This window comes from Carlito syrichta, unplaced genomic scaffold, assembly GCF_000164805.1.
Source record: "Carlito syrichta isolate Samal-C Ts95f unplaced genomic scaffold, Tarsius_syrichta-2.0.1 Scaffold303604, whole genome shotgun sequence".
Taxonomy (NCBI): Eukaryota; Metazoa; Chordata; class Mammalia; order Primates; family Tarsiidae; genus Carlito; species Carlito syrichta.
The window spans coordinates 714,027-741,642 of record NW_007247700.1 but is presented as its reverse complement, the minus strand read 5'-3'; the positions used below and the strand labels follow the sequence as shown (position 1 = coordinate 741,642).

At 53.2% G+C, this 27,616-nt stretch overlaps 1 protein-coding gene across 3 annotated transcripts; it reads left to right on the top strand.

Moving 5' to 3' along the window:
• Positions 1 to 214: 214 nt before the first annotated feature.
• LOC103261102 (sodium/potassium-transporting ATPase subunit alpha-2) lies at positions 215 to 26,616 on the top strand. 3 transcript variants are annotated; one of them, XM_008058723.2, is made up of 23 exons: positions 215 to 342; positions 4,865 to 4,969; positions 5,096 to 5,155; positions 6,444 to 6,647; positions 7,169 to 7,282; positions 7,514 to 7,648; positions 8,606 to 8,723; positions 11,091 to 11,359; positions 12,139 to 12,337; positions 12,466 to 12,575; positions 12,752 to 12,886; positions 14,094 to 14,283; positions 14,410 to 14,585; positions 18,254 to 18,390; positions 19,189 to 19,339; positions 19,454 to 19,622; positions 19,838 to 19,992; positions 20,249 to 20,372; positions 20,567 to 20,712; positions 20,879 to 21,009; positions 23,321 to 23,422; positions 23,567 to 23,658; positions 24,605 to 26,616. In XM_008058723.2, the coding sequence occupies exons 1-23, from the start codon at positions 331 to 333 to the stop codon at positions 24,631 to 24,633; spliced, it is 3,063 nt and encodes a 1,020-aa protein (XP_008056914.2). In that variant the 5' UTR covers positions 215 to 330; the 3' UTR covers positions 24,634 to 26,616. The 3 variants fall into 3 exon arrangements, with proteins under 3 accessions (XP_008056914.2, XP_021568369.1, XP_021568370.1); XM_021712694.1 differs by lacking the exons at positions 5,096 to 5,155; positions 6,444 to 6,647 and having other exon boundaries at positions 251 to 342; positions 4,865 to 4,960; XM_021712695.1 differs by lacking the exons at positions 215 to 342; positions 4,865 to 4,969; positions 5,096 to 5,155; ... (3 more) ...; positions 8,606 to 8,723; positions 11,091 to 11,359 and adding an exon at positions 11,967 to 12,017.
• The last annotated feature ends 1,000 nt before the right edge of the window (positions 26,617 to 27,616 follow it).

The window sequence follows — 27,616 nt, the reverse complement described above, 5'->3', positions numbered from 1 at the left end:
GAAGGGGCGCATTCCTCCCTCTCCGCCGGCTTCCTCCCCTGTCTCCCTCGGTTGTGGCTGCCCCAAGCCAAAGGGGATTGAGGGGGCCAAGGAGGGGCATGCCGTCAAGGGCCAGTGCCTAAAGGGGCGGGAGGGGAGGAGTCCTCAGGGATCCTGTTTCAACAAACGTTTCTTTCCGAGGAGGGGAAGGCGGGGGAGCGGGGGAGAGGGACCTATTTAAAGCTACCCTGTTGCTTCGGCTGTCTCTGCCAGGGTCTCCGGCTGTCCCGGACGGGCGGGATCCTCCTGGTGACCTCTCCAGCCTAGGTCCAGCAGCCACCGTGCCCCAAGATGGGCCGTGGGGTGAGTATCCCCAAGGAGCAGGAGTTGCTCCCTGGAGGATGAGGGAGGCTGCAGAGAAAGGATGGAGTGGGAATGAGGTGTGGAGGGAGGGGGAGAGGGAAGCTGAGAGGGAAGCTGACAACGGGACAGTTTAAACTCGGAACTAACAGTCTCCAACTACAGAGGCATGTGCGGTCCCACGGTGCCCACACACCCAGGCAGCTCCCCTCCACCCGCCCAGCCCTGCTGACAGCCCCACAGTCCGCCACGCATGTCCATTCCCACATCCTATCCCTGCCCCTCCACAGGGCAGTCTCTCCTCTCACCGCATCCCCAGCCTCCCAGCAGAGGCGATGTTTAGCGCTGTCAGCCCTCCTACCTTTGCTACCCCATGAAAATGCCCATTTTTCTGGGAGTCCAGCCTGAGAGGACAGGGTTCCCATTTGAGCCTGGAGTGGGACAGGGGAGCGTGCCGCTCCCGGAGTCACCAAGCAGTTCCGGGCACCAGCTCCAGGGGCCCTGAGTGCCAGGGACAGCTGGGAGGGGTGTGGGGAGGAAGAGTGATGTGCCCCAGCCCCCACCCCAGCACCCCTCCGGATGTTCCCAGATGCATTGTCCTCAGGCTCCAGGCCATGAGCTCTGAGGACTTTCCCAGAGGCTAGTGAGAGCTGCCCCCCCTCCTCAGTCCACCCGGCCATGGCATTCTGCAGCGATGGCTATGCCAAGGAGAAGATTGACAGCCACGGCAGGGCGGGCAGGGACAGACTTGGGCGTTCTTGGAAATGAAATTCCCATATGGAGAAGAGTGGCCCAATCCCTTTACATACTGTGCCCAGCGGCTTTCCTTTTGTGGAATGCTGGCAAAAGAGGGCACAAAGGGAAAGGGCAGGGCAACGGGAGGGTGTGAGGATGACGGTGTCTGGGGAGCTGTGGGTGTTTTGGGGCTGGGAGGAGTTGCACTGAGCTGAGCAGCTGGGGACTCAGAGCCTGGACACCAGGGTTCCTGAGCTAGGGTGGGAGCTAGAAATAGAACCAGAGAGAGAGAGAGTGTATGTGTGTGTGTATGTGTGTGTGTGTGATGTTTGTGTGCGCGTGCATCCGCAACCACGTGTTCCCAGAGGCTGGAAGTTCTGCAGATATTCACGGATGAACACCTGCGTGTGTCTCAGCAGGCAGATTTGCAAATACACAGCCATCAGTGCACAGGCATGGATGCCGCCATGTGGGGTGTGGGGGGTCTGTGGGCCTGCATTTAGGAAGTGTCTGTGGGGTGTAGGTTTCACGGAGTAAGAGGTCACAGCCATGAGAAGATACACTCTTGGGACCTTGACATGTCTCTCGCTTCCCATGGAGAAGGCATCCCCAGCTTAGATGCAGGGCCTCTGAGGAGAGGTCAGGGAAAGCCTCCGGGCAAGCCCTCTACTCCCACGCCCAAGTGGAGGGAAACGGAGGGGAGGTAGCCCCTTATTCTGCTCCACCTTAGAGCAAGGTGGACCCAGCTCAAGGTTGCTGCATGGGAAGTGACTTGACCTTGACTGCTCCAGTCTGCCCTGCTCCCTCGGCACCCGAACTCCCCTTCACCTCCATCCCAGTAGCTGTGGATAAAGCACTCGAAGATCTGGGCTGTTTGGGCTAAGAGGCTGGGTGACATGGGGGCGCTCAGAGCCTGGAGCTTGGGGTCCAGACCACCAGGAGACCCCTACCACCCACAGCCCGTTCTGGGGATCATCTCACTCCCATCCCCCTTTCCCTGCCTCTCTGCTCCAGAGCCAGGCCTAACTGTCCCCCAGCACCCTGTGGCCGTGGAAGGCAGCGTGGGGGCTGGGAGAAGGGACGACACCGGGGGGGAGGGAGCCAGGCCTGCTCCAGCTGCCACGGAGAGGCTGGGTTGGGGGGACTGCTGGCGGGTTCCCAGCTGCCCCCACTCTGTCCTAGCCTCTGGCTTTCTCAGAAAGGACTCTCTGTTCTCCTTCAGCATTCAGGACCCAGAGAGGGGGACTTGTGGTTAGGGAGGGAGCGGCGGAGGGGGGGTCCTTGCTTCCTCCCTTTCTTCCTTGCCTGGGCAGCCGCTGGCCCCAAATCTCCGCAGGCTCCTGGCTGCGGAGCCGGAGATCCTTGCCAGGACAGGAGGAGGGGGAGGGGGCAGAGCGTCCCCAGCTCTGAGCCACTGGAGAGCAGGAGGGGGCTTGGGGAAGGAGGTGCCGCTGCTCGGCCCCGCCCCCGGCCGGCGCCCCGCCCCCAGCCGGCGTGCCAGAGTGCGTGGCCAGCAAGTCTTTCCACGCGAGCGTTTGATTCCAGTTCTCACGAGCCTTATTTCACATCTGAATGTGCAGAAATCCCTCTGCACTCTGCTGCTCGGTCCCAGCCCCAGGCCCCCTCCTCCATGCAGGCCCAGGCCTGCTCCTGCCCCTGAAGCCCCGAGGATCACACCGAAGCTTGTCCAGCCTGATCTGCCTCTGGTCCCTACATCGCGTTTCATACTTTTCTCCCCTCTGCCCATCTGGGGGCAGAGTCAGAGACTCTAAAGCGTTTCAATCCATTCGACTAAGTGACCTCTCTCAAGTCGCGAGGGAAAGGGAGAGGGAGAACCGAAACCCCTCCCTCTGGGCTGCTTCAGGAGGCCAAAAGTACCCTGAAGTCTCAGCCGCTGCTAACATAGTGCTTGATTTGCTGATCTTCTTTCCTGAGGAGAGTGCTTCTGAGCCACACAACCTCCAGAAGCTCAATCCTCTGAGGTCGTTGGTATCGTGGGAGCAGCAGGGTTGCCCCCTCCCCTTGTCCCCTAGCACCGCCTTTGTTGTTCCTGATTTCATAGGTCGGGTGGACGTCTGCCTCTCCAAGTACTGGATTTGTGACCTTTTATGATCAGGGCAACAGTTTCTGAGCTTCTCTTGACTCTATCCCGAGGCACGGAGGACTTGGGGCAGTGGAACTGTTTCGTCTGATACCCCGATGGTGGCTGCATGTCACTATGCATTTGTGCAAGCCCACAAAATACACAACACAGAGAGTGAGCCCTGATGGGGAGGATGGGCTCCGGGCAATAGTGATGTGTCCACGCAGCTTTGTAGCACCGTGGTGCAGGATGTTGGCAGCGGGGGAGGCTGTGTCTTGTGGAGGCCGGAGATAGATGAGAACTTTCTCTACTTCCTACGCAGTTTTGCTGTGAAGCAAAAAATTGCTCCAAAAAGTAAAGTATCTTTAAAAAAGCAAACAACACCCCCCCCCAAATGCATTATCCTACAAAACAGAGCAGACACCTTGGCTATTGATCCAACCCAAGTATCCACTCTTTATGGGGGGAAAAAATTACATCACACTATAGAAAAGCTAATTCCTGAAAGCCTAGTGCAGGCTTTGGAGTCCTGTGGAGAAACAGAGGTGCCAGCAGACACTGAGCCGACCCTCTGTGACAAGGACGCTGTATCCTGAGGGAAGTGGGAGGAGAGAAGGCTGAGGCGGAAGAGGAAGTGGGAATACACCTTTTTGGGACACTTGTCATGGTCAGCCTTGCCTTCCCCTGCCCCCTCTTGTCGCCCCAAGATGGCCTCCTCTTGCAAGGAGAAGCTTCCTGCCTGCCCCCCCCAGAAGTTCCCTGTGAGACCCTGGAAGGTTGTTGGTGGTGAGACCATAGGCCGTGGAGAGGGAGGAGGAGCAGGGGCTCACAGGGCTGCAGTTAAATTGCCCGTCTAAGTCAAGGTGACCCAGAGTTCTTCAACCTAAAAGCAGCACAAATCTTAGTTTTAGGTTCACTCTCAGATACAACTTACGTTTTCTGGACAGACTGGACCCAGTTGCCTCTGACCCAGTTGTGCTTTGGGCTGTCAGGTCCCATGAGCTGCCTTCTGTCCAGTAACGGGCAGTCCTGCCCAGCAGGACGGAAGGACTCCCAGCACGCCCTGTGTTCCCATTTCCTGGACATGCTCCGACCTCACAGCTACTGACTTCTCTCAATCCATCAGCCCTACTCTGTCCATCTCCAGCACTCCCCACCAGACCCTATTCTCCTCCAGACATCTCCCTGCCTAACCTCCTGGTTCCCCGAAGACTCTTACTCCCCCGAAACTCGAAACCGTCTCTCCTCCTCTCTAAGTAATAAGGTCATGGTGGTGGGCAAAGACGTTCCTACATGAGGGTTTCCACTCCCTCAACACCACACCAACCCTGCCCATTCCCTCCCAGAATTCTCCCGAATAGCCTAAGATGGCGACTTTCAAAATTTTGTTTTGTGTTGTGTGTAGCAGCAATGTCCTTCAATCAATAGAGTCTTAGCAGAGGCCCAAGTACTAGACTGCTGAGGTGTGCTCTTCAGTTTTGGGCCCCTCACGCTTCCCTGAAGCTCACACGTTGCTCCCCCGGCTCTGCCAGTAGGCCCAGACCAAGGGCCTGGGGTCTTCCCCCTCCCAGCCCCACCTGTCTCCTAGGTCAGTCACCGCCTTTGCATCCACTGCCTCCACTCCCAGAGCCTGGACTCTCTGGCTTTCTCGTGGGCATGGGGGCTCCAGCCCCTTCCTCCCTGACCCTCTGCTCCCCTCCCCTACAGGACGGCCGTGAGTACTCGCCTGCCGCCACCACCGCAGAGAATGGGGGCGGCAAGAAGAAGCAGAAGGAGAAGGAGTTGGACGAGCTGAAGAAGGAGGTGGCCATGGTAAGCCCTGCAAAGAAAGGTCCCCCACCCTGTGCTACTCGCCTTGCCCGTGCCCCCACTGCCCTCACGTGTCCTAGAGACACACTCAACCGTCCTGCCCAGAGTAACGTGCCTTTCCTTCCCCAGGATGACCACAAGCTGTCTCTGGATGAGCTGGGCCGCAAGTACCAAGTGGACCTGTCCAAGGTGAGTGGAGGGGCTTCTGGGGGGGACCACAGAGGTATCAGAGTGGGAGGAGCCTTAACACTCCGGTCCAACCCTCTTGACAGATGAGGAAACTGTGACCCAGAGCAAGTGCCCGAGGTCACATGGCTGGTTGGTGGCAGAGCCAGAGCTAGAATGTGGACCAGAGCTAGCCAGAGCTAGCCCAAAACTCTCTCCTCTATACCCTGGAAACCAACACTCCCTAGAACCCGGGTCCCAGAGGCCTCAGGCAGGCCCTGTCCTCTCCCCCAAGCAACTTCAGCCTCACACAACCTCCCACAGAGCCAACACACAGCAGCTGGTGAGGTACGTGTCCCCAGCTTTGGGGTGATTAGCTGGACTCCGGAAGCGGCCATTGCACTCCAGTTTGGGTGACAGAGTGAGACTCCAACTAAAAAAAAAAAAAAAAAAAAAAAAAATGAGACTCTCTTTGAGTCTTTTTTTTTCTTAAATTTTTTTGAATTGGACTCTCACTCTGTCGTCCAGGCTGGTGTACAGTGTCACACTCACAGCCACCCCAGCATCAACCTTCTGGGCTCAGGCAATCCTTCCGCCTCAGCCTTCCAAGTAGATAGAACTACAAGCATGCACTACCACGCCTGGCTAATTTTTGATTTATGGTAGAGACGAGGTCTCGCTAAGTTGCCAGGGCTGGCCTCAAACCCACGGACTCAGGCATTCCACTCGCCACTGCCTCCCGAAGTGATGACAGACTGTAATCGAGCCCAGCCTTTTCTTAAATTTTTATTTTACTTTGTGTGTGTGTGTGTGTGTGTGTATGTATGTGTGAAGACAAGGTCTCGCTGTGTTACCTAAGCTGGTCTCAACTCCTGAGCTCAAGCAATCCTCCCACTTCATCTTCCCAGCTTGCTGGGATTAAAGGTGTGAGCCACCGCGCCCGACTTCTGTTTGAATCTTTGATAAATGAGGGAATCTGAAAGAAGAGAGATAACGAAGGGACAGGTTAAGATGTCTTTCCAGGAAACTTGTCCCAGCTGCCCCAGGGGACACATTGTGGCCCTAACCAAGATGTGTCTCAAACCAGTAATGGTCAGAAGTGGAGCCACAGTCAAACCCTCCTCAGTCCTCGAGGCCTTCAAGTCGCATTGCAGATGCCACCTCCTCCGTGTGGTCTCCCCAATAATCCCCACCCTTTCCAACCAGGGGATTTTGATTCTCCTGCCTGGGAGCTGCTGGGCCGTGCGCAGGGAGCCGGCTGGTTCCCAATGTGTGAGAGGCATGCCCCTAACCTCTCTTCTTCCTCCCTCAGGGCCTCACCAACCAGCGGGCTCAGGATATTCTGGCTCGAGATGGTCCCAACGCCCTCACTCCACCCCCCACAACCCCTGAGTGGGTCAAGTTCTGCCGTCAGCTTTTCGGGGGCTTCTCCATCCTGCTGTGGATTGGGGCCATCCTCTGCTTCCTGGCCTACGGCATCCAGGCGGCCATGGAGGACGAACCATCCAATGACAATGTGAGCCAGCACCCCCAACCCCTGGACCAGCCCACCAACCCTGAACTCCCAACACAGTAGGGGGAGGGACCAGACCTTCACATCCCAGTCCAACAGCCCCCCTCCACTTTAGGCTGGAAGAGAGTGAGGCTTCTCTACACATCTGTAAAACACCCTCACACACATGCACCCACATGCCTATTAATGAGTGTGACAGTCCCTCCCTGTTCCTTCCTACTTTTGTGAGCTTGTCAGGGCCTCCCCAACCAGTAGGTTCAGGATATTCTGGCTTGAGATGGTTCCCCAGAGAAGTTCTAATCCTGGGAACTCCCTAGGACTTTCCCTGTCCCTTCTTAGGAGGCTGGAGGTTGGAAGACCAAGAATGAGGTTAGGGAAGAGGACTTCCTCCCATCATCCTCACTCCCCATCCTAGACAAAGGTCTAGGCTCTTGTCTTAGCTGCTACCGTGTGCTCATCCCAAGTGGTAGCTGCCTATATGGGGTTGGGGTACAGCCGATCCCTAAACCTTTTCTCCTTAACAGCTGTATCTGGGTGTGGTGCTGGCAGCTGTGGTCATTGTCACCGGCTGCTTCTCCTACTACCAGGAGGCCAAGAGCTCCAAGATCATGGACTCCTTCAAGAACATGGTGCCTCAGGTAGGCGGTGGGGTGGGCTTGGACCAGGGCATCAGGTTTCTGGGACAGTTCAGCTCATCCTTCTCAGCTCCTATGCGCTGAGATGGAGATGGGCAGAAAGACCCTCCATCTCTCCACACCAGCACCCAGTTTCCCAGGAGGCTTCTCTTTCTCATGGGTGGGTTGGAAGAGAGGCAAGAGACCAGATGGGGAAGGGACAAGCATTTCCTGAGGTGCCTGTGTCTCCCACAGCAAGCCCTCGTGATCCGGGAGGGTGAGAAGATGCAAATCAATGCAGAGGAAGTGGTGGTGGGAGACCTGGTGGAGGTGAAGGGTGGAGACCGCGTCCCAGCCGACCTCCGGATTATCTCTTCTCACGGCTGTAAGGTGAGGAGCTCACACCAGAACCAGTGCGGGGTCTGAGAAGCAGGCTGTGTTGAGCCGGAAGGAGCCCAGTTAGAGGCTTAAAGGTTGGGAGACCCAGGGTCAGACATCCACCACCACCCCCCGTCCCCTCGCTGGACTTTCTCTCGACCTGCAGTACTGATGCATCGTCTCCCTGCATCTCTGTGTTAGGAATGCTCTGTGCCCAGGTATTTCTTTGGCATCCACTCCTTAGCAGGCATTCATCGAGTGCCAGTTAAGTGCCACATGCCTCTTGTATGTTCTCGCATGCGACCTAATTTCATGCTGTGCAGAGCTGTGCCCTGATCAACCCAGGAGGTGCCATTTTCATAGACTTCAATATTAGTGGCGCCCCCTGTAGGTGTGTAGAGATTCTGTTTTGCATTTTCCATTTTACAAATGAGTCAATGAAGGCTCTTCTAATGAAGTAAGTAACCCAAGGTCACATAAGAAGTCAGGAAGAGTCCGGGCATGGTGGCTCACGCCTATAATCCCAACACTTTGGGAGGCTGAGGTGAGAGGATTGCCTGAGCCCACAGGTTCGAGACCAGCCTGGGCAACTTGGCAAGACCTCATCTCTACAGTAAGTTAAAAAAAGGAAAAAAAGAACTAGCCAGACATGGTGGCACATGCCTGTAGTTCCAGCTACTTGGTAGGCTGAGGTGGAAGGATCATCTGAGCCCAGCAGGTCGAGGATGTAGTGGCCGTGAGAGACAGAGTGAGACTCCAGTTTAAAAAAAAAAAAGAAGTCAGGAAGAGTCAGAATTTCGAACCAGAGAGAGGGCAATGGCTGAGCAGTGCCATAAGTATGCAAAGGGGGCAAGGGTAGTTTTGTCCCTCATGTCATGAAGATTGAGTGTGGCTGGAATCAGCTTAGGAGACAGCAGTGTGCGTCCAAGTGGCCTCTGCATCTGTTGATTATATACCCCTCCTCCACAGGTGGATAACTCATCCCTAACAGGCGAGTCTGAGCCCCAGACCCGCTCCCCTGAGTTCACCCATGAGAACCCCCTGGAGACTCGCAATATCTGTTTCTTCTCCACCAACTGTGTTGAAGGTAAGGAGCTAGGCTGCATCGCCGAGGAGTCAGAATCTGGAGTCTGTCAGGACTGGGCACTGTGGCAGTCCTTACTTGGCAAAAGCTCTGTCATAGAGTAGAGAATTGAGGACAGGTATAACAATCGTTCCCTCCAGAGAGCAGGGTACTGACCCAGGGCAATGTGACTCTGGGGGAAAGGCACCCTCCCCAGGAGATCTCTGTCCTATCCACCCCAAGGGTGAGTGCATTCCAGAGCCTTCAGATACCAGATCAAGACCACCTCCACACACACATACACAGACTCCTAGGATCCTTTGGATTCAACTGTTTGTGGTTCTGGGACGAGTTGCTTCCTTCTCTGACCCTTGCTTTGGCCATAGCCCCAAGCTGCCCAGGCCCAGTGAACAGGTGGGCCCTCTTTCAGGCTGCATCTGAACCTGTGTTCAGGCAGTACAGTGTGGCCCACCCTAGTTCTGGGTTCTGGAGATAAACAAAGGTAAGAAGGCACTCCCAGAGCTGCCAGCACTTAAAGGCAGGGTCCACGCACAACTGAACCCCTTCTGTGGTCAAGCCAGTGCATGAATCAGGGCTGACTCAGAAGGAGCAGGAGTAGAAGAGGCTGGGAGACAGAGGCCTCGCTAGACCATGGGCCTCTAAGAGTAGGGCCAAGGAGGCCTTGTGCCCAATCCACAACCTTCCCTCCACATTGCTCACTTCTCCTCAGCACACTGTGTTTCTCAGGCCTTTTTCTCCTTCAGCAAGTTGGAATTTCAGTCATCCCTCAGTATCCTTGGGGGATTGGTTCCCATAATACCAAAGTTTATGGATGCTCAAGCCTCTGATAGAAAATGGCATGGTATTGGCATATAACCAACACACATTCTCCCATATACTTTTATTTTGACTTGTCTTTATTTTTTGAGCCAGGGTCTCACTCTATCACCCAGGCTGGAGTGCAGTGGCACGATTACCACTCACTGCAGCCTCGACCTCCTGAGCTCAGGCAATCCTTCTGCCTCGGCCTCCCGAGTACCTTGGACTTCAGGCACATGTTACCACACCCGACAAATTTTTTTGGTTTTATTTTTATAGAGATAAGGTCTCACTATGTTGCCTAGGCTGGTCTTGAACTCCTGGGCTCAAGCAATCCTCCTGCCTTGGCCTCTCTTGGATTTACAGGCTTGAGCCATCACTCTCGGCCCCTCATGTGTACTTTAAATCATCTCTGGATTACTCATAATACCTAACACAACGTAATGCCATGTAAATAGTTGTCATACTCTGTTGTTTTAAAAGTTGTATTTTTATTGGTGTATTGTTTATTGATTTATTTATGTATTTATTTTGAAATATTTTCCATCTATGTTTGGTTGAATTTGTGGATGTGAAATCTGTGGTCGTAGAGAGTTGGCGGCGTGATTAGAAATCACCCCACTTTGAATTTCCTAAATTTTTCATGTACTGAGATGCTGAAACTTACTGTTTATTTCCAACAATTGATTTACTCAGAAAGACTTGGTAATATGCTTTTATTGCTTACTCTGCAATTGGCTTTGAAGAGAGGAGAGGAAATGAATGGTGCTGATGTTTATTGAGTGCCTACTATGTGCCAGGCTCCGGTTTAGGTGTATTACAGCACTATCTAACACAACCCTTAGGTAGGAATTCAAATAAGGATTCAGACCCAGATGTGGCTGGCTCTACATGCGTGCTTTCCACTACACCACACGTCCTGCCCCGAAGACCCCCATGCTGTCACACAAGGGTTAGTAACCGTGGGCTTCCTCTGTAGGGATTTCACACCTGATGTTGAGAAAGAAAATCTTAAGACTAAACAGAAAATCCATAATGAGTGCTTTACTGTATGTTCATCCTATAGTTCTGGGTGATATCGAGTATGAGATTGATTTCACTGAAATGCCTCAGGCAATTTTATTTCATTTCTCGAACTTCCTCAATTTGAACTTTGAAACTCTTTGCAAGGTTTCTCCCCTGGCCCAAGTACAAGAGAAAATCATTTGTGTTGTGTTGATTCTGGGATTGGTGATTCTATCCAGGAAGCATAAGCCCAAGTGAGGCATAAACTACTGAAAGTGGCCTCCAGGATCTGTGTCTTTCATTCATTTACTCTGTGGGTTAGGGTTAGGGTTAGGGCTAGGGCTAGGGCTAGGGTTCCCTGCTCAGGAGCTTGGATGGGATCTCAGTCCCTGGGTTAGGGACAGAGTTAGGGTTAGGATTAGGGTTAGGGTTAGGGTTAAGATTTGTAGTAGGGCTGAGGGTTGGACTTGATTTCAGGGTAGAGTTAGTGTTAAAGTTAGGCTGTTGGTGGGAACTCTGCCTCTAGGAATCACTTGGCACCTAACCTGTTGTACTCTTCCTTTCCAGGCACTGCCAGGGGCATCGTGATCGCCACCGGGGACCGCACCGTGATGGGCCGCATTGCCACTCTTGCCTCCGGCCTGGAGGTGGGGCGAACACCCATAGCCATGGAGATCGAGCACTTTATCCAGCTGATCACGGGCGTGGCTGTGTTCCTGGGAGTCTCCTTCTTCGTTCTCTCCCTCATCCTGGGTTACAGCTGGCTAGAAGCAGTCATCTTCCTCATCGGCATCATCGTGGCCAACGTGCCTGAGGGGCTGCTGGCCACTGTCACTGTGAGTGGGTCAGGCTTATATACTCGCAGGGGAGGGTCTCGTTCTTTCTTCAGCTTGACAGGGAAACAGCTGCTTTCTGCTTCTCAGTGACTGTTTTTTCCCCTGGAGTCCCTAAAGTCACGGAGTAGATGCTGCACCCAGAGATCACTTAATCATGGCTCAGACTCTGAATCTGAAAACTCTCAGGATGTGCATTTAGTTTCTCTTCTGGCGCTTGTCACGATCGCATTTTCTCACTATTTGTGCACTCCTGGCCCTTATCCTGGCCAAGTCTTCTGTCAAGTCTCTTGCAAAGGTCGCCAGTGACTAACTAGCAAATCCAGTGACCTTTCCAGCTCTCCCCTCAACTCTGCTGCTGAAATCGATATGCTGTCCACCCTCCTAGAATTCCCTCCCAGTGGCTGCTATGAGGTGTCAATGTCCTGGTTCTGTTCTCCTCTGTCCCCTCCTTCTCCCCCAACACTGAGCCTCAGGCCTCAGCCCTCTGCCTTCTTACGCCCTTAGCAAGAGCCCACCTCCTCCCTCATGCCCAGCGCCCCCTCTGTGGGCACCCCGCTCTGCTCTGGCCCTGTCTGGAGCTTTAGTCAAATGGCTTCAACTCCCTACTGTGCATTTCATCTTAATGAATACCCATGGTCTCAATTCAACACATCTAAAAGTGAACACACTCCCTGGCTATGCTGGTCCCACCCATACATGTTCACAGAGAGGATTCAGGGTCAGGTCGCCGACAGCTCCAGCTCCAGACTCCCCTTTCTGTTTCCCTTTCTCCCTGCCAGGTGTGCCTGACCTTGACTGCCAAGCGCATGGCACGGAAGAACTGCCTGGTGAAGAACCTGGAGGCAGTAGAGACATTAGGTTCCACGTCAACCATCTGCTCAGACAAGACAGGCACCCTCACCCAGAACCGCATGACCGTGGCCCACATGTGGTTTGACAACCAGATCCATGAGGCTGACACCACTGAAGACCAGTCTGGTGATTGGGTGCTCCAGAGAGAGTGAAAGGGACTTTGGGGTGCTCAGGGCACTTAGTGGCAGGTGGGTGAGGGTGAGATAAAGGTTCCAAAGGGGACCCACGCTCCTGGTGCTCCCGTTTCCTCCCAGGCGCCACTTTTGACAAACGATCCCCCACGTGGACGGCCCTGTCTCGGATCGCTGGTCTCTGCAACCGTGCCGTCTTCAAGGCTGGCCAGGAGAACATCTCTGTGTCTAAGGTAGGGGGTGAGCACATGCAACAGGTATATTTGGGTTGTCTCCAAAGGCCCCTCGCTGACTACAGCTTTCCTGTTCACACATGGAGGCCGCCTTGGGGTCTTCAGTGCCCTCCTCACTGGCCCTCCGCTTCCTTCCCTCCCACATTGTGACGCCAAATTCTCGTCTCTTCTGGCAGCGGGACACAGCTGGTGACGCCTCAGAGTCAGCTCTACTCAAGTGCATTGAGCTGTCCTGTGGCTCTGTGAGGAAGATGAGAGACAGAAATCCCAAGGTGGCAGAGATTCCCTTCAACTCCACCAACAAGTACCAGGTCTGTTTGGGCTGCTGGGACAGAGGAAGAGAGAGGGACAGAAGCAAGTGGGGGTGGACAAAGCCAGGGGGCATCTGATGGGGCGGGTATCTGAGGATCACAAGCTCTCACCTCTGCCTCACCCCGCAAGACATCTGGTTGCAACTTGCCCCCAACTCCCAAACCTTGCTACGCCCCTCCCAGGCCTGCCACGCTCTCCACTCTCCTTCCCTTGGCTCCCTGTCCTCTGGCCTGGTCGGCTGAACCGTATTTCTGTCATTCCCTCATGGTATCCCTCAGCCTGTAGGCACTTTGACATGCCAGGAAGGCAGCCTCAGCTATGTTCTGTCTGAGGTTGGAGTAGTGGGGTCTGCTGGGGAGGGAGCCATCCAGCCCCTCGCACAGTGCCTGTCTTAGCTGGCCTTCAACAATATCTGTTCAATGAATGACTGTCCTGTGGAGGTGAAAAGAGTTAGGACTACGAGGTCCAAATATCCTGCACGCAAGGAGATTCCCTTTGTTGGCAATCTTTATGGATCAGGGATGCTTTGTTTGTTATCTATCTATCTATCTATTGATTGATTGATTGATTGAGTTGGAGTCTCACTTCGTCACCCAGGCTGGAGTGCAGTGGCATGCTCACGGCCACTCCAGTGTCGACCCACTGGGCTCCAGCGATTCTTCTGCCTCAGCCTTCCAAGTAGCCGGAACTACAGGCACACGCTACTATGCCTGGCTAATCTTTTTTTTAAATTTATTGTAGAGACAAGGTCTCACCAAGTTGCCCGGGCTGGTATTTTTAATTTTAATTTTATTTTTATTTTATTTTTTTGAGTCAGTTTCACTCTGTCTCCCAGGTTGGAGCGCAGTGGCATGATCACAGATCACCACAGCCTCGACCTCCTGGGCTCAGGTGATCCTTCTCCCTCAGCCTCCCAAGTAGCTGGAACTACAGGCACTTGCCAACATGCCTTGCTAATTTTTTAATTTTTTGTAGAGACGAGGTCTTGCTCTGTTGCCCAGACTCATCTCAAACACTGGGCTCAAGCAATCCTCCTTCCTCGGTCTCCCGAAGTGCTGAGATGACAGGTGTGAGCCACTACGCCTGGCCAGGGCTACTTTATTAAGAGAGGTTTTCTCCCAGCCACTGCTCTGTGCCAAGTCCTGGGTGAGCACAGAGCTACCAAGATAAGCATGGCCCTCCCATAACTACCTGTCGTCTCTCCAGCTGTCCATCCACGAGCGAGAAGACAGCCCGCAGAGCCACGTGCTGGTGATGAAGGGTGCCCCAGAGCGTATCCTGGACCGGTGCTCCACCATCCTGGTGCAGGGCAAGGAGATCCCTCTCGACAAGGAGATGCAGGATGCCTTCCAAAACGCCTACATGGAGCTGGGAGGACTGGGGGAGCGTGTGCTGGGTGAGGGGCCGGAAATGGGAGACTGAGAGAGTTTCCAAACCTTGGTGGGGTCCCTGGGATGAGGGACTCTGGGACATCCAGATAGGCACCCCACTGCTCTCACACCTCCCTCCTGCCCCCCTTCAGGGTTCTGTCATCTGAATCTGCCCTCTGGAAAGTTCCCTCGGGGCTTCAAGTTTGACACGGATGAGCTGAACTTCCCCACAGAGAAACTCTGCTTTGTGGGGCTCATGTCTATGATTGACCCTCCCCGAGCTGCCGTGCCAGACGCTGTGGGCAAGTGTCGGAGTGCAGGCATCAAGGTACCGCCCTCCCTCCCACCCCTCCATCCTCACCTCCTTCATGCCACAGTCAAGGGACTGCAGCCGCAGCTGTCCTGAAGAGACCCAGGCCATGGATGGCCTCCTCCCCTCTGACTGAGAAGGGAAGCTGTCCATCTGTAAGGGATGGTCCGCCCCTCCGTGGAGCTCACCTCTTGTCCATTCCATGCAGTGTGGTCGATGTCCCCTCCTCTCACTCCTGCTTAGCTCATTGTCCCATCTGCCTGTGCGCCCTTCTGTGCTGACTCCAAGCGTGATCAGGCACCCCATCTTGGGACCTGGTTGGCCCAACCTTCCCAACTACTGCCCACTTGTTCTCCATGTAGGCTGGGATGTGCCGGCTTTTATCTGCGCCCGTGGCTCACCCCATAACCCCACAAGCTCATAGACTGCCCCCTACTCGAGCATACCTCTCCCAGGTCCTCTTGTCCATTGCAGATGCTTCTCACTGACCACTCCCTCCTCTGTGCTATGTTTGTTATTCATTCAACAAATACTTATACTCACTGGCTGTGTGTCAGGCACTGTGCAAGTGCTTGAGTTAATTCAGGCCCCTTTTATCTGGAGCTTACCCTCCTGTTCCCAAGACACAGTTCTTTACCGTGCCCCTCATCCAGTCACCAAGTCTGGTGCTATCCCCTGCTCTTCTTTTTTCAACATCTCACCTACTGCCAAGTCACTTTGACTCAACCGTCTACTGAGGGCCAGGTACTGTGCTAAGTGTTGAGAATACAAAAATGAGCAGGACACAGGCCCAGTCTTCTCGCCTCATGATCTTTCAGGAGAGATCAACGTCTTTATGGTTAATCCCAGAAGAAGAATAATAGTTAGGGTAATTGAGCACCTGGCATGGGGCAGACACATTAATAACAAACATTTTTTAATCTCAATTTTTTGAGACTTTATGTAAATCAGGCACTAATCTAAGCACCGAACCGATATGATCTCATTTAATCCTCACAACAACCCTATGAGTAAGCATTAGCATTTTCCCTTTTTTACAGAGAGGGAAACTGAGGCACAATGTCACATGCCCGTGGCCACACAGCTAGTAAGTCGTAGAGCCAGGATTTGAAACAAGGCTGTCTGCCATTTCTTAACCATCGCACCAGAGGACTTGGTGCTGTGTATACATGTGACTTCGTGCTGTGTATACATGTGACTTCTGAACCTCATAACCACTGTCTCCAAGGTAGGCACCATTATCCCCGTTTCAAAGTGAAAGGAACTGAGACTGAGAGTGGATGAGTAGCTTTCCGAAAATAAAACTGCCTGTCAGAGGTGAATGGGGACCATGGAGCATGGTTTGCTCGTCTGGAAAGCCCGTGCTCCTCCAGATCAGGTGCCTCTTGCTGTGACCAGAACTCCCACAGAGGCCAGGGCAGAGGACTCCATGGACAGTCAGAGCAGGGAGCAGTTAATTCTGCCTCAGGGAGTTGGACAGTGTTTAACTGAGGGAGTGATATTTGATCTGAGCTTTGAAGATTGAAAAGCATTCTGTAAGGGAAAGGCCAGGTCAGGGAACAGTGCGTACCCTGACGTGGCTAGACCATACGAGGTATGTGTGTGGGTTTGGCAAAGAGCACTGAGGAGTGAGACCGAAACCTTGGGTCATAGCCAGTCAGAGGGACTTTGCTTAAATGCCAGATGTGAGCTTTATCCTGCAGGCCACAGAGCCACAGGTGTCACGGGCAGGCAGGTCTAGCTTTCAAGAAGTTCCCTGGATGGAGAAGGTCCTGGATTTGGAGTAGAACTGAAGTCAAGGATGCAGGTGAAGAGGCCATTGCAATAGTCTAGCAGGGGACGATGACCTGAATTAGGGCAGTGACAAAGGGAGTGGAAAGGGATAGTCACATCTGAGAAAGGTTTTGAGAACTTGGTCACCAACGTGGATACTGGAGGTGCAGAAGATATCGAGGAGAAAGGGTTAGGATGCAGAGGACAGTGTCGGGAGTAAGGGCAGGTGTGGTGGATGGTGGGAGCAGAGGTAACGGGTTTAATTCTGACCCTAAGTGTTAAGCATCTGTAAGACACCCCAGGAGAGACGTTTCAGGGAAAGCTGGACCCTGGTCGAGAGCTCATGAAAGAGGGTCAGGACTGGAGACTTGAACCTCACTAGCACAATGGTGCAAACTAAAGGCTTGCTGGTAGATGTTATCATACCGCCCAGGGAGAGCACACGGGCCAAGAGAAGGGTGACTGGGCCACACTAACACTTGGGGGCAAGTAGAGAGGAGTCAGTGGCGGGGGTGGGGGCGTGGGAGGGAGCCAGCTAAGACTTCTGGCACATCCGCCTGATGCTGTGTCATCTTCGTGACCACCTGGCAAGACAAGAGTCATCTGCGCTATGTCAACTCGGTAAGTTGACAGGTCTAAGGGGCTGTAGCTGGAGATGGTGGATGTCTAAACTTACGGTCCCACCCAACTCCGGTGCTGGCGCTTCTTCCATCCTATGAGGCTGCCACGCTGAAGAGTCTGGGAAAGAACATGCTGAAAGGTGGGGACCAGGGTGGTGGAGTCAGGGGAAGCCAAGGGAGGGGAGGATTGCAAGGAGAGGTGGTCAGCAGTGCCAAGTACCCCAGGGGGGTCCAGCCGAATGAGGCCTGCCTTTGGTGTTCAGTTGGGAGGCCCCTGTGACCTTTGGGGGTGCAGGTTCAGTGCAGACGTGGGGGTGGGAGAGAAGCAGTGGGGCTAAAGAAGCCTCCCTTGGTATCTGTTGGATTTGCCTCACAAGGTCACAAGTGCAAATGCTAGCCTAGTCCGCTCTGCTCACCTTGAGCTTAATAGCCTTTTAAAAATAATTTTTATGTTACAGAGACAGGGTTTCACTATGTTGTTCAGGCTGGTCTTGAACTCTTGGCCACAAGTGATCCTCCAGCTTCGGTCTCCCAAAGTGCTGGGATTACAGACAAGAGCCACCATACCTGGTTGACTGTAATAGCCTCTTAGCCAGCCTGTCTGATACCTCCCCTTCTCCATCCCAACTCCATTTATTCTGCAACAGCAGCAACGAACATTATCAGGGCTAGGGCAGGGCTCACCATGCCTCACGCTATGGAGGATGTCTGAGGCAGATGAGCAAGGTGGCGAAGCAGGGACTCTGTCACCATCTTATTTCTGCTCTGTCCCTGGATTGCCACAGTGAGCACAGACACTGAGAACCTCGTGTCCTAGTTCTGGGCCTGTCACCTTGAGCAAATCGTAGGTCCCCTCTTAAGTCTCGGTTTCCTCATCTGTGAAATGAAGGAGCTGTCACAGAGCCCTTCCTGCTCTGAGGGCCTTGAATCCCATGAAATTCAAACTCCTAAGGAGTCTCCGGAGTAATCCCAGAGAATGGAGGCTTCCCTTCCAAAAAACTTCATCAACTTGTCACTATTTCTCCACTAAAGCAAGTTATCTCTGATCCTCTGAAAGTATTTACAACATATCATTATCTCTCCTCCTTATCCACTCAGCGAAACACACACACACACACACACACACACACACACACACACACACACACACAAAATTCCATTGCTTTGGCTGGGATCTACCAGCCCCAGACAGCTTGTGGCCTAGCTTTTCCTGACTTTGAGAAAGGGCTAGGAGGGAGGAAAATCATTAAGATTGCTTCCCTTTTCCCTTTTCTCTCTTGCTCTTCCCACTAGGTGATCATGGTGACCGGGGATCACCCTATCACAGCCAAGGCCATTGCCAAAGGCGTGGGCATCATATCCGAGGGCAACGAGACCGTGGAGGACATCGCAGCCCGGCTCAACATCCCTGTGAGTCAAGTCAACCCCAGGTGAGGCCTTTGCAGGACGCACCTGTCTCCATCAACACACAGAAGGCTTCAGTGCCCCCTCCATGTTATTAGGACAACATCTCTGGGACAGGCTTTACCACGAACACTTCTATGAGTGGTTCCTCAGTCCTGGGTCTGTGTCCAGCTGTGCTGCTGATTCACTGCGTAGCCTCGGAGTCATCACTCTACGCCCTGGGCCTCCGTCTTCTCAACCACAAAATGTGGATACTGGCCACACTGCAGGGCTGCTGGAGGAGTGGATGTGTATCAGGAACTAGCCAGGACCTAGCAAACTGAGTTTATTTATTTACTTATTCATTCATTCATTTTTGAGTCGGAGTCTCTCGTAGCCTAGGGCTGGAGTACAGTGGCACACTCAAGCCGCCGCAGCCTCGACCTGCTGGGATCAGGCAAGCCTTTCACTTCAGCCTTCCAAGTACTACAGTCATGTGCCATGGTGCTCGGCTCATTTTTAAGATAGGAACGAGGTCTTGCCAGGTTGCCCAGGTTGATCTCAAACCCCTGGGCTCAGGCAATCCTCTCGCCTCAGCCTCCCAAAGTGCTGGGATCACAGATGTGAGCCACGGCGCCCAGCGCAAACTGCCTTCATGGCCATGACGGTTTCGCAGGGTGAGGATTTAGCATTGCTTCATCAGAGAGAAAGAGGGAAACTGAGCATGAGGACAGGAGAACTGAAGCAATGGAGAAATGAGCTTAGCAGGGAGCCTGCAGGCCAAGGCAGTGAGGAGAGGCAGCCGGCTGGCCTGGGAGGTCACCCGTCTCTGCCCCGCCCTCCAGAGAAGCCAAGGCGTGCGTGGTACATGGCTCGGACCTGAAGGACATGACGTCGGAGCATCTGGACGAAATCCTTAAGAACCACACGGAGATCGTCTTTGCTCGTACGTCCCCTCAGCAGAAGCTCATCATCGTGGAGGGATGTCAGAGGCAGGTGAGCACAGCCACAGAGGCAGATGGTAGGAGGGACCGGGGGTGCAGGGCAAGGCCTGAGGAGGTGGACTTGGCAGGGCTTCGTCTTCAAGCGCTGGCCGGATCTTCTCCCCAGGGAGCTATTGTGGCTGTGACGGGTGACGGGGTGAATGACTCCCCTGCGCTGAAGAAGGCCGACATCGGCATTGCCATGGGCATCTCTGGCTCTGACGTCTCTAAGCAGGCGGCCGACATGATCCTGCTGGACGACAACTTCGCCTCCATTGTCACGGGGGTGGAGGAGGGTGAGCAGGTCACGTGGGCTGGGAGGTGTCCGGGATGTCTGCTTCCCAGGTCTTTTCCCCACTGAAGAGTCAGCCCAGGACTCCAGGCAGCCCCAGCCTGCTTGAGCTTCCCTCAGTCACAAAATCTTCCTCTCTCAGGAAGACGGGCAACCATGCTTCAGGGGCTGGGGAGGGGTCCTCTGATCTCCCTGATGCCCTCAGAACCTCCCCCACAGGCCGCCTCATCTTTGACAACCTGAAGAAGTCCATCGCCTACACTCTGACCAGCAACATCCCCGAGATCACGCCCTTCCTGCTGTTCATCATCATCAACATCCCCCTCCCTCTGGGCACTGTGACCATCCTCTGCATTGACCTGGGCACAGATATGGTGAGCCCAGGAGGTGGCAGAGGGGACAGGCAAGGGAACCCCATGGGCGCAGTGGGAGGAGGGGTGGGTGATGGAGGGAGAGGTGCCCTGGGCGGCTGACCAGGCGGTGCTGGTTAGAGAGAAGACACGCCCACGGCCTGGCAGACAGCAGGGTCTTAATAAATGCATATGTTCTCCACCATCAACCATCCAATGCTCCAGTCATCTCCACACCCCTTATCATGCTCTCCCCTTCCCCATGCTTTGTCCCTTGCAGGTCCCTGCCATCTCTTTGGCCTATGAGGCAGCTGAGAGTGACATCATGAAGCGGCAGCCCCGAAACCCCCAAACAGACAAGCTGGTGAACGAGAGGCTTATCAGTATGGCCTACGGACAGATTGGTACATGGGTCCTGAGGCTAGGGAGGCCGCCCCGGAGGGTTATTTCCCCAGTTTTCAGAGGCATGAGCCCCAAGCAGAATTCCAGGACAAGGCCAGCTCCCCAGAGCACAGAGATTTCCATCTCTGGCCCTGAGGGGCTGCCCCCTTTGCTTCCCTCCCTGATCCAGGCCCTGCCTTTTGCCCACTATCCACAGGGATGATTCAGGCGCTAGGTGGCTTCTTCACCTACTTTGTGATCCTGGCAGAGAATGGTTTCCTGCCATCACGGCTGCTGGGAATCCGCCTCGACTGGGATGACCGGACCATGAACGACCTGGAGGATAGCTACGGCCAGGAGTGGGTGGGTGGCCGGTGTACATGCAGGAACACAGTCATGCATGGGTGGAGCTGGGCACCTGGCAGGAGTGGCCAACTGGGGACCCCGGGGCTAAGGGCAGATTGGGTACCACACTCTGGTCCTGCCCTTTCCTGGGACACTCACGTCTCTCTCGCCACTTCCCTCCCAGACCTACGAGCAGCGGAAGGTGGTGGAGTTCACGTGCCACACGGCCTTCTTCGCCAGCATTGTGGTTGTGCAGTGGGCTGACCTCATCATCTGCAAGACCCGGCGCAACTCCGTCTTCCAGCAGGGCATGAAGTGAGTGTCCGCCCTGCCGGCATGCGCCCACCAGGCAGAGTGCTTGGGCACACCCACTCACCCACACAGGTCAAGCTTCTGCCCCCACATCACCTCAGCTCTGGCCCAGGTCTGCAAAGGGGACCTCAGATTGTCATGATCCAGTTGCATATCCACAGCCAGTTTTGAGAACGATGAGAGAAGAGGGAGGAATGGTATGACTGTTTCTCATGAGTTCTAACTTTGCTCCTGAAATGTACTCTGGTAGCGTCTCCTTCCCGTCTCCTTTCCTTTCATCTTCCTCCGTTCCCCCCTCCCTCCCTCCCTTTCTTCCTTCCTTCCTTCCTTTCCCCAACTCCTATGTGGGTGCCACCCACCACCATCCTTTGTCTGGCCCTCAGTCCAGGATCTGCTGTGCTCTTCTTCCCCCTGCAGGCAGCCTAATTAACAGCACTTGTCTCTCAGGGTCAGGCTCGGTGCCTCCTTGTGATGTGAGTTACAATGTGCCAGGCACCCAGCTAAGTGTCCAGCACACATTGCTTAACCTCACAATAGTTCCATGAGGTGGGTATTATTGTTTACAACTGATGGCTAGGAGGCCCCAACAAGGTTAAATGACATGCCTAAGGTCATACAGAAGGTATGGGTTCACCGGGGTCCATCCTAAAGCCCCGCCTTGGCTGATCCCCGATATTGCTGTGCTGGCCTGTCACAGAGCCTGGCACTGTTCATGACTCTAAGATTCCGGCAAGGATGCTGGTTGAGTGCTGAAGGTATCATGCTAGTTCTCTTTATTTTCTTCTACTGTGAACAGTGGCCCAAATGTCACAATTTCTTAGTTTGGGGACAGGGAAGATGCCAAACCCTGGTGAAGTTAATAGCACTTTAGATCCTTGGGAGAGGAAAGTGGGAAGTCTGTGAGTTAAATAAAGGTAACACAAAGGAAGGAGATTCCAGCAAGCTAAGAATACTGATGAGGAAATGCAGTTGGAAGAGACACGGAGCAGAGAGGCTAAGAAACTGGGTACCCTTCTGAGGCCTGTGTGGGTGACACAGGAAAGTGGGACGTGCCACGCTGCCTGAGTCCAGCCCGTCTGCACAGCAAATGGGAAGGAAACGAAATGTGCAAAGAAGCAGGACTAATACCAATAAATCTCCTGGCTGGAGGCAGCCTCACCTAAGATTCCTGGGTCACTGATGGTACTCAGAGATGCTACTTGCACGATTTTTAAAAGTTTTATGGAAGTCAGGCACTCACCTACGAGCTTTGCTGATGTGTCATTCTTAGGCAAAACCAAGAACACATGTCATGAAGTGGAGCAACTGAGGCACTGAACCACAATTGTTTGGAAACCATGCATATTTCTAATTAATCTTAAAAGGAGAAATATTTTCATTGCTTATTAACAAGTGCAACTTGAAAGACAAAAATCAATTAAAATGCGGCCTTTACAGATGAAAAATAAGAGGGGTCCTTAGTGAGAGAAAAGAGTGGGAACCAATGTGGGCTTAAGCCATAAAATGGTGCCACGCATAAGAATAGAAAAGATAGAGAGAGTGATAATAGGACAGCGCTCTCTCCATGTTCTTGTGCATTCGCTTTCATAATTTCCTAGCAACCCTGTGACATAAAGGTAAAAATCCTCATAGAGAAGGAACATGTGGCTTAGAAAAGGTCAAAGTCACTTACAACCCAACAATAGTAAGGGGCAGTCCTGGGAGTAGAATCCACCTATCTGACTGCAGAAACTACCTTGATTCTATCCTGCTTTTCAATCTAATTCAGTGAATGCCTGTATTAACCCCTTTTCTCCCCTGTGCCAAGTACTATACATTCTTTTCTTCATTAAATACCTGTGATGAACCACCACCAAGACCCGGAGGAGACACTGAGAATGCAGAAGACAGACATGGGCCCTGCAGTGAAGCAACTTTCAAAGGATCTCACTGGGGAGACAAGACTCTCACAGACCATGTGCCTAGAGCAGTAACAAGATTATTAGTTGCATGAGGGTGGATCCTATGCAGACCCCCTTGTCTCCAGTACAGAGCACACCTCCCAACACATAGAAACATTTGTTTAAAGAATGAATACATGTGTGCGATAGAGATCACTCAGAGGCCTAACCCAGTAAGCAGGAAAGAAATGACAGTTTGTCTTTGTTTTCATGAAGCATGAGGAGAGGACGTTGGACGAGAACAAGGACAGGGTCATTTGTGACCCTTCCCTCACGTTTCTTCTCTCCTCTCTCCCTTCCACCCAGGGCATCTGGGATCTCTCCCTCCTTGACCCCTTCAGATTCTCCATACCCTCCTTTCTTTGCCCTGCCAGGAACAAGATCCTGATCTTCGGGCTCCTGGAGGAGACGGCACTGGCTGCCTTTCTCTCTTACTGCCCTGGCATGGGGGTCGCCCTCCGCATGTACCCGCTCAAGTGAGTGTTTCTTTCTGGCAACCGCTTCTGCCTCAGCAGCCTTGAGCCCCCTCTGGGATCCGAGCCTGATCCGTTTGAATCCTACTCCACGTGACCACCAAGCCGACCTCTGATGCTCCTATCACTCGCCTCTGTTGCTTTCAGGGTCACGTGGTGGTTCTGCGCCTTCCCCTACAGCCTTCTTATCTTCATCTATGATGAGGTCCGAAAGCTCATACTGCGGCGGTATCCTGGTGGTACGTTCCTCCACACCCCGCCCCAGCCCTCCCAGAGTCCAACCCCCAGCCCCAGTGACCCCCTTCCAGGCTCCAAAGCAAACCCCACTCCCACCGTGGATACCTGACCCCATTCCTCAGCGCCCTCAGATCCTGGGGTCCCAGGTCCCAGGAGCCCTGACCTTGGAACCTGTTCTCCTGCTGACTCCCTGTCAGATTCTAAGTCCCACCCAACTCTCCAAGGCCCTCCACCTTCCACCTGTGAAACCTCAAAACATCAGAATTAGAAGGTCCCTTCCGGTCACCTAGTCCCATATCACAGATAAAGGGAAGAGATGCAGAGATGAATGTATTTGTTCAGGGTGGTAAGGCAAGAAATAGCAGAACCGGCACCAGAACCCAGGCCTCCTGATTCCCAAGCATCAACCAGCAAGTTATTTTTCCAACAAGCATTTTTAATCACATCACAGGGGTTAAAAATGGCTGGGTAAAAGCCAAATATGTTCTGGGGATATTGTTGGATTTAACTGCCCAGTATTTTGTGTGGGGATAGTATGTTTAATTGACCTGATGCCTAAGACTTGGGGGTTTCCCATAAAATCTGAGTCTGACTTCTCCGGAAGAATCAGAAGAGCTGTCGACCCCATGCCCACCCTTCTGCACAGCAGCAATGGATGGCTGCCCCCTCAGACGCACATCTGCTATCCAAGAGGCCCTGTGGGCATCTGCCCTCCCCCTGACTCTGTGCCCGCCCTCCAGTGAGCCAGATACAACCTCCCTCAAGGCAGGCTCACCCTCCATGCCTCTAGCCCATGGTCCTGCTCCCTGGACTTCCTTCTCCTCCCTTTCACCACCCCCCACCAGGCTTCTCAGTTCCCCTGGCCTCAGCAACCCATGCCCCTAGGAGGCTGCTCTCCCGCCTCTTTTTAAGCTCACACTGCAACCTCCACCCCGATCTCTCTAACAGGCTGGGTGGAGAAGGAGACGTACTACTGAGCCCATTGGAAGAAGAACCAGGCACAGGAAAGATGGGGGGCTCTGGAGGTGTTGCGGGGATGGTGACGGAGGATGGAAAACTTGATGTGGTCTTTTGGGAGAAGATCTGGGGGAAAACAGTGGGGCAACTCAGCAGGCTAAGTTGCAGGGAGTGGATAAATAAAGCAAGCTGGGGTGGTTGCCCCATGGACCTGACTGTGAACAATCAGATTAGATGTCAGCGTCCCCTGCCCAATCCCTTTCCCTCCACTACGTCGTCTCTTGCTTTCTGAGGAACTGAAGGCTACCCTAATCCTCCCCATTCCCTCCCCCTCGCTCCCTCCTCCTGTAACAGATCAGCATCCAAAGGCAGGAACCTGCCTCAACCAGGAGAAGGAAGCCCTCTCAGATCACCAAACGTCCAGCCTGGCCCGCCTCCCACTGTCACCCCTGCTTAGCTTCCTTCTGGACTCTGTCCCCTCGGCTTCCCCTTCAGATCTTGACATTACAAAGGCGCCTCGGTGAGTGCAAGAGCCTGAAGCTAGAAAGAGAAGCTGAGGAGAGAGGCCAGGCTGGTCTCCAGTCAAGGCTGGACAGGGACCCGGGGAGGACAACTGGGCAGGCAGGTGGGAGGTGGGGGTGGGGCTGGCTGGAGGGGAGCGGCAGCAAAGGAACAGGGTCAAGAAAGGAGAGAGATGGCACCCACATCAGGACATCTGACTTGCCTGAGGTCTCCGGATGTCTGCCGTGTGCCCCAGCTTTGTGCCCTGCCCTTTAGAATACCCCACAGCAGACCAAGTTCAAAACTCATCAGAGTAACAGCAGAGGCAGGACCAGAGGTGCTCGGAAGCTTCCGGGGGCCACCACGCCCAAGTGCCGGCCCTTGGTCAGTAGTCCTCTTGGTCCACGAGGCCCAGATGTCACAGAAACTTGGGCTCTCTCAGTCACATGCACCTCTCCCTCTATAATACAGTCCTTGGAGTTCCAAGCTCTTCCAAGAGGGATAGCTGCAGTTTTTCCCAGTCATCTGCCCCCAGCTCCCTTCCCCTCCATGCCCATTCTGATGAATTAGTGTCATTCCCAGGCATTGCCTTGTCAGCCCTGGAAAAAGAGCTCCCCGGCCATTGGCTGGAATTGGGTGCAGAAGTTCTCAGAACCTTCCTGCCTTCCAGGGACATGCAGAATCAGCGTAGGTCATGAACGTGGTCAGAACCTTTGGACAGCAAGAGGGAAAATGTTAGGAGACTTGCCTTTGATCTCCTTGGTGCAAGGGCTGTCCCTCCCAGGCAAAAGGCCTTCACCCTGCTGATCACTGTGTCCCTGTCCCTGGGCTGGGTTGATTTTAGGTTCCTGCAAGAGATTCCTTCCCTTCCCTTTCTCCCTCCCTCTCTCACATTGATGCTCTGCAGGCAGCTCTCCCCATTCGCTAAACCTGGCTTGGAAGGCACTGGGGATGTCCTGCACAGAAAGACCCCAACAGGCCATGCAAGTGATAGGGACACTAAGGAAATAAAAGACCTAAGGCAGACAGGAAAGAAACACACACAAAACACAAGCCCACGAACAGCCCCACAGGCTGTTACTTCATTGCACTGGAATTCTGCTTCATCAGAAATACCTTGAAGTAAGGGAGACATGACCTTGGGCTTGGGAATCTGCATGGGAGACCATACTCATTTCGACCTGATTAATTTGAGATGATCAACTATGGACAAAAGTTTATCTTTGTACTATCAGCAAAAATGCCATTTGTTTAGTAAATTAAGAGCATAAGCAATATTGCTAGGGATGGCATATTTAGTCTACCTAAAACAATACTTTTCAGGCACTTTAGAAATACCCATTTAAAAGTAGCGAGTGCATGAGCTAATTATCCTCAATCTTGTGTATTTGTTTAAAAAGCATCTACAGGATCTTTACCGGTAACTTTTGTAAGACATTAGTTTGAGGTACTACATATGTACTTGAAAATAATAAAGTTGCATTTCTTTATGAAAGAAGAAATCTCTTCTGTAATTCAGATGTCTATACTTTACACATGCCTCCCTCCTAAATTGTGATATTGAAATGTGTGCTGTGACAGAACTTGGCTTACAGAGGAAGCAACAAAGGGAGAGCAAGTCTCAGGCAGAGAAGGTGTGTGAGGGGCAGAAGTTAGTTTGCAAAATAACCTAGAAGAAAATATAGTACAGTCAGGTGCAGTGTAATCTCAGCACTTTGGGAGGCCGAAGTGGGAGGGTTGCTTGAACCCAGGAGTTCAAGGCCAACCTGGGCAACATAGCAAAATTCCTGTCGAGAGAGAGAGAGAGAGAGAGAGAGAGAGAGAGAGAGAGAGAGAGAGAGAGAGAGAGAGAGAGAGAGAGAGAGAAAGAAAGAGAGAAAGAAAGAAAAAGAAAGAGAAGAAAAAAAAGGAGGGTGAGAGGGAGGGAGGGAGGGGGAAGAAGGAGGAGAGGAAGAGAGAGAAAAGGAAAAGAAAAGAAAAGAAAAAACAAATAAAATATAGTAGCGGCCTCCTTCCTCATGGCTAATCTCACCTCAAGAGCCCCAAAAGTTTGTCCCCAACAGGGAAGGGCCTGTGAATCTATGAGAGCCCAGATCCTTAGGGCCACTTCTGCTTTTTATGTTCCAGACCAGAATCAGGCCACTCTCAATCTGATGGGGTAGGGGAAGGAGAAAGTGGGCTGAGGGCCCCAACAGTCCCCACCAATTATCGGGGTTATACTGTGTGCAGAGCCCCGTTCCAGGTGTGTCTTTAGCGGGTGGGGTTAAAGTAGATTCAGTCCTTGAAACTCACCCGAGTAGTAAATGTCAAATGCTATCATGGATGGAATGCAGTGGACAGTAGGGAGGGATGCTCATGTGCTGGAGATGGAGGGGTAGGTAGTGTTGTGCATTCCCCCAGGGGTCCTGGGAACGAGAAAGGGGAAGATGCTAGCCCTTACATCTTACACCAGAATCTCCGGTTCGTGGTCAGAAGTCAGTTCCCTCCCAGGCCATACTGAGG

Excerpts from the sequence above, each read along its gene's own strand:
- LOC103261102 (XM_008058723.2), top strand. Across the intron at positions 4,970-5,095 it reads TGAAGAAGGAGGTGGCCATG|GATGACCACAAGCTGTCTCT; the intron begins GTAAGCCCTGCA and ends TTCCTTCCCCAG. Across the intron at positions 6,648-7,168 it reads ACGAACCATCCAATGACAAT|CTGTATCTGGGTGTGGTGCT; the intron begins GTGAGCCAGCAC and ends TCTCCTTAACAG.